This window comes from Pieris brassicae, chromosome 11, assembly GCF_905147105.1.
Source record: "Pieris brassicae chromosome 11, ilPieBrab1.1, whole genome shotgun sequence".
Classification (NCBI taxonomy): domain Eukaryota; kingdom Metazoa; phylum Arthropoda; class Insecta; order Lepidoptera; family Pieridae; genus Pieris; species Pieris brassicae.
In genome coordinates, this window is record NC_059675.1 from 7625090 (window position 1) to 7631205 (window position 6116).

The 6116-nt window shown below is 32.5% G+C and overlaps 1 protein-coding gene across 3 annotated transcripts; it reads right to left on the bottom strand.

Moving 5' to 3' along the window:
- Positions 1–2084: 2084 nt before the first annotated feature.
- On the bottom strand, positions 2085–4395 carry LOC123716281 (outer dense fiber protein 3-like protein 2). Of its 3 annotated transcripts, none has more exons than XM_045671942.1 (5): positions 4188–4395; positions 3430–3561; positions 2783–2999; positions 2407–2596; positions 2085–2286 (listed from the first exon to the last, which is right to left on the bottom strand). In XM_045671942.1, exons 1-5 carry the CDS (start codon positions 4312–4314, stop codon positions 2161–2163), a joined length of 792 nt encoding a protein of 263 aa, XP_045527898.1. In that variant the 5' UTR covers positions 4315–4395; the 3' UTR covers positions 2085–2160. The 3 variants fall into 3 exon arrangements, with proteins under 3 accessions (XP_045527898.1, XP_045527900.1, XP_045527899.1); XM_045671944.1 differs by having other exon boundaries at positions 3430–3568; positions 4188–4360; XM_045671943.1 differs by lacking the exon at positions 4188–4395 and adding an exon at positions 3912–4179 and having other exon boundaries at positions 3430–3568.
- Positions 4396–6116: the final 1721 nt, after the last annotated feature.

The window sequence follows — 6116 nt, forward strand, 5'->3', positions numbered from 1 at the left end:
AGACATCCAAAACATATGTGCTAGTAAGAGTATTCCTTAATCTGGATTATTCTTTCAGGTTTATTTACAATTCAGAATACCTAACTAGAGAAATTGTCGCACAGGTGTTAAACTTGCCGCACTTACATTCGACGCAGATTATAAATATGTAGCCAGATTACCGACCTCCTTGGACCCTTTATTATTTATTCGAAATACCCGTTATATTCCTAACTCTACACCAAAATATTAAAGCGTTGTCCACTATTAATGTATTATGCGATAAACAATTTTATGTAATTGTAATAAGCACTACAATAGTGTGAAATAGTATGTTGCATATTACCTGAGTTTGGTTATAAATAGTTTATTAATGTATCCCCCTTCCGGCGGCATTAGTTTCGGTAAACTGGCTTATCCTGTTGAGATTATTTTGCTTCATATATTATTTATTTACAATATGAGAAGATATCACTTTTGGTTGTTACTTTTTGTTAATTATTATAATAGAACTCATTAATCAGTTCTCAGCTTGCTATTTCGATGATAATGAGAAATGCTGATATACTAATGAGAAAGTTCATGTAAATGGCGCAAATTTTACTTCTTTCTTTAAATATAAACGTTTTGCATAAACCAATTCCTCAACAAATGAGATACGGCGGTGTTATCTCCGTATCAATATATATATAACTATATATAACTTGGATTTTCGTAAACGAATCTACGCGTTAAACAATCCGCATAAACAGGTATTAAATGTTGGTAGTATTAAGTTGGCGAAGTACCGAGGTCTAAACTTCGAGCTTACTTTATAGGCACTACACTAATTTAACGCACTAGAGGCAGCCCCGCTTAGCGACAAATTATAACAGCATAACTGAATGCATGTAATAGCAATTAAAAATTGCTATAGTATCGAAACAGATGTTAGAGTAACATAAAGATTTTTATTTACTTAGTTTAATTTAGGGTCTCGATATTATATAAATTTACTAGTTCTGTTTTTATCCCATCTCTTATGCAAACAAACAGAAAATTTACTACACAATCGTATAACAAAACTTTAGAACCTCCGGAACAAAAGACAGTAAGATTCAATGAGCAAATAAGTATTCTTGGAAGCTCGTCGTGAATGGTTAAAGTTGACTTTCTTGAAAATGAATGGAGCAATCGAGAACGTAAACCCAATCATCGAAAACCAACAGCAGACGGACTTGGCCATTTCACGATGTGTTTGCCTTGCAGCGTCCAACTCTCTTGTGTTTGTTTTCACGCTGCGGCTTAAACTTTTAGCAAGTGTAATGTATGGCACTGCATGTGTGCTTAAATAAACTAATTGGTGTTAGTTTGAGCTAAGACTGGAGTAAAATTTCAAAATTTCGTTTGAACTCCAAACGAAAGAAGATGATTTAATTTAATTTTATTGGTTCAATATTAAAGTGTGGGTTACAGTTCATTGACACAAGTCCAAGACAATAAAACTGCTACTTTCTACAAAAATAGAGCAGGGTGAGCTTTAGATATTTCATTGATTGATATGTATACATGATAGTTAATTTAAGAAAAATATTAATTCTAACAGAAATTAAGCGCACCATTTTGAATGTGGAGCACGACTCAAGATGTAGGCGCGCACAGTAAAGAAAAATTAGGCGAATCTTTGTATTTTTAAATTTGCATATGTATTCATTCTCTTTGAGTAATGGAAAATGTTGACAACAATACGGGATGCATAAAAAGGAAAACTTTTAAGTGGCACTGGGGACGCGGTGGTCGGTGAAACACATTCGTGGCATACAAATCGGCACACTAGCCCACTTCCAATACAACTTGTTGGAATTAACATTGATTCGTGATATTTAGTGAAACATTGAATAGCCTTCATTGTCTACATTTGAGTCACGTCATGATAATTTGTATGTTAACTTACACCCGTTAATTTGTGCAGGATAAAGAATAACTTTTTATTTTATGATTATATATACGTATGTTTGTCATTTATAACGAATAATTTAATAACTTTTATATTTATTTTAGTTCAGTAAGAAATCTTGTACATGACGGAATAATCCGGAAGTGAAAAATGAAAAAATTAATATATTCTGTAGTAATATAATTCGGAAATAATAATAAATTATTAATTCAAATTGAGAACTAAAATTTCAAAAAAACTACGTTCTAGTCTTCACCACTAACAACGATACATAAGTTTGATGGGGTAAGATATTCTTCTTGCTTCCCCAAGTATGGCGAGTGGCGAATCCCAAAGGTTGGCGCTGGTATAGTACGTTTGGGATACATAAACTGTAATATTCACATTCATTACTATATTTATTAATTTCGAATGGTTTAAATAATTTATCTTTCTAAATTTACAGCACATCTGCGTATTTTTTTAATTAGTATTAGTTGAGATTAAATAACCTTTTTCTCGCAATAAGTATTTGGAGGTGGCGTCTTTTTGGGCGGTGTGCTTTTGAAAGGCGCACCAAAGGAAAATGCGGGCTTTCGTAGCTTCACAAAGTCAAAGTTGGGATCATGTTCTCCGGGACCGGGAAGATTTTGTGCTGTTAGTTCTCGTACTGCATATCCGAGTGTATACGCGGGTGGCTTCCTATATGACAAAGGATTACATAATTTCATTAGGGATACATTTTAAGCTACGGCTGGACGCATTGAAACTATTGCAGTTATTTTTTTTCTTTGGACACTTCCCCTATATTGTCATCGGAAGTATTGTGCATCCTATTATTTGATATGATAATTAGTAAATCTGAATAGTAATTATTAATTTACTTACTTGAAATGTATAGTAGGCAAATACATATTTGGGGGAGGGGTCCACATGTCCCAAGGTTGATATGGAGGCTTTGCGGCTAGGCGCATCGAGTACACTGGAGGTCTTTTAAAAATCACTCGGCTTTTTGGAACATATCTGTCAGGGCCTGGTGTTTTACCTTTACACTGTATCGGATCTAATCTGGGTGAAACTACACCGAGAGGTATTCTATAGGTTCCTGAAACAGTTGGTTTAATAAATAATTGAAATAACCTTAAAGGCTTTGTTTGATTTAATTTTAGAATATTGTAGTTACGCCTTCAAGTTGCATCCTGGCTTAAACTTTTAAAGATATTCGGTACGTCGTTGTTACCGACCCTACCCTGTTCATCGGTATTAAATATTACACTGCTTGCTGACTTCCAATTACAGCTTTCACAAAAATAAGTTAAAAATAAATCGCTGAATCACAAAGTTGCCGATCATAATCAGCTTAAAAATGACTGTAAAAATCTTCATTAATTTTTCTATACCCGAATAAATTTACTACTAAGTATTGGAGTAGAGATAGAGTGCAATATGAACAACAGTGATGTTATTATAAACGAGGCAGTTTCGTAATAGATACGTTCACTTGCTCTTTTAAGTTCCATCATGAATGAAAGTACCTTTTTTACTATGTCCCGAGATATCTAAAACTGGCGCTTTCGCTGTAAGAATCTGTTTGTTAAAGTTTACAGGTGTCTTGTGACCAAAAGTATACGCCGGAGCACGCTGTATCCTCGAGTAACCCTTGCCACCTACAAACTTCAACTTAAGTGTTTTTTAGGAATTCATTATTCCTTTGAAAGGAGACGCCGAGGATTAAATATAAAGCTATATTGAAAAACAATTTTTAATTTGAATAAAACATAGGATAAAGATAATTTCAAGACGATATTAAAAGGAAGAGCGAAAGGTGACAATTATTGCCTTTATCCTCTGATGTATATAGAATCTGTGTGGATTGAAGGATTTAAGAAATTAAGTCGCAATAGCGCTAAATTACTGTTTTGTTTGACAGTGTTGATGCCTAATTTGCCGCCACGCCGACACTACAAAATTATCATCTTCTTAAAATAATATATAAAAAGCAGCCATGTTTTCTAACCTTATGATCACGAGAATACATTACACGTTTATTATAACGCTTGAAGCACTTGGCAACTTTAGAAAGGCTTCATATAAGTTATACATAAAAGCTCAAGCATTATTCGCGCTACCGTTTTATTGAGATGCACTCGTAGTTAAGCTCATTAAAATTGAAAATTTCATTGTATTAACAATATTGATCTTAATTTACTAAAAACTGCACCACGCACACTACTACAAAAATCTTAAATTTGAGGTATAATTAATAAAAATAATAGTCATGATATTATATTACAGAATATTGGAGGCGTTTCATATTGTTGAGGCCCAGGACTCTTGAGATCTCGCTTTCCCCTTCGCTCAGTCGGTTTACTGGGCGATTGCTTAACAAGTCGCGCCCTACATTCCCAACCCCAAGGCATTGTAAATCAAAAGTATCAAACGATTTTATTAATGCTTTGTAAAACGTAGACGTAAAATATTATTTTAATAGTTGACACATAGAACTGACGTTTGTTTGAAGGCTCAATTTTTTTCTTCTCCGATGTTTAATAGTTTCTCAAAGGACGTATATGATAAATTTATATTTGTGTAGAAACAATTACTAAACAAATATGTTAATATCAAGTGAGTATATGCCGGATATTTGAAGACGTGATGTTCTTCAATGAAATATTTCTACATCACAATCTTCTTCCATTTTTCATCCGTACATTTACACGCAAAATGATATTGTATTTAACGAGAACAAGGTAAAGTAAATCTTCAAATAATTTACTTAATAAAAAGTTTATTCTGCAGAAAATTTAATTAGGCTAAAAGTTCGTGCTGAAGCTAAAGGAAAGGGGATTTTAGGCACACGTTTCGGCGTAATCAAAAATGCTGAAGCGCACATACTCAGATAAAACATGACATAAAAGACGAGGAATAAATGAATCAAGCAAATAAAAAAGAAGTTCTAGGGAACAGGAAATTGAGCTTCACCGGATATCGTCGCACAGGAACGACGTGCGACGAAGGAATGACTTCCGACCGAGGTGAGCCATAACTTCTCACTGTATGTACGCTATTATATATAAAGGTTGCTTAAAAGTCGTAATTAAAAGTATGTCGATGATTAGCAAGATTTTTAACTGGCGAATGAGTTAGAATTTAGTAACTTTCAGCGCAATACACATATATACAAGTAGTTATAACTGAGAAACGGTTTTAAAAAAGTTTTGTCGACATTTTGACAAAAATTAAGTAAAAATAAATCTATTAATATCTTGTTCGAAGTAATTTTATTACCTTTTGTGAGATCTTATTAGATTTTGCAACCAAGAAACTTCTTCAGTTATTTTTTTTAATACAAATTTTAAAATAAACTAAGAAAAATAAAGATGAAAATCTTTCAAAACAACATTTATTAAAATGTAGTATTTACAAAAAAGATACATTATTCCAGGGTTTTCACATAATATCCTAAAATAACAACGAAATACATTCTAGGGACCAAAGGAATGATTTAAAATAATTTATATTAAAAAAAAGTATAATTATTTTTTAATTAACAGTTGATAGAGTTATTAAAATTGTTAATCAAGAAATCAAAATAAAAAATCGTATATGTTATTTATTTATTTGAAAGACGACACGGTACACTAATAAATATTTCAAAACACTTCCGTAAACTCCTCGTAGCTTGAACCACTTTCAACCTAATTACTTAGAAACAAACATAATAATGATTGACGTTGTCCTTTGATTGTTGGATTAGATTCTAAATCAGAGTCCATCTTAATGTGGAATTGTGCGACGTTTAAGGTGTAAAATAAAATGGTGTATGTTCCTTCTATCATTAAAAAACACTTTTATTTTTTTATTTGAACAAAAAAATCTAATCAACCTTTACTGATACACTTTTTTTAATTATAGTTCGTCATGTCTCTTTTAGTTATTCTCAAAAAAAATCGCTTAATTAGACACGTTATGAATATCTAAGGTCAAGTTAATTACAGTTCTGAACGCTCAGAAAATCTTGTTTCACTTATTCATACGTAATGGAAAATTAAAAAGCGGGCAATATTGCCAGTTCGTGCGGCATTCATTATTCAAGCCATACAACGGGGACACGTAAAGCCTGAGCTTTTAATAAATTATATTATAAATATGCGTCATTCTCCACTTTAATCCCACTATGCTTTTGGTGCACGGACAGTATTTAAAAAGCTTAGCTAAGTCA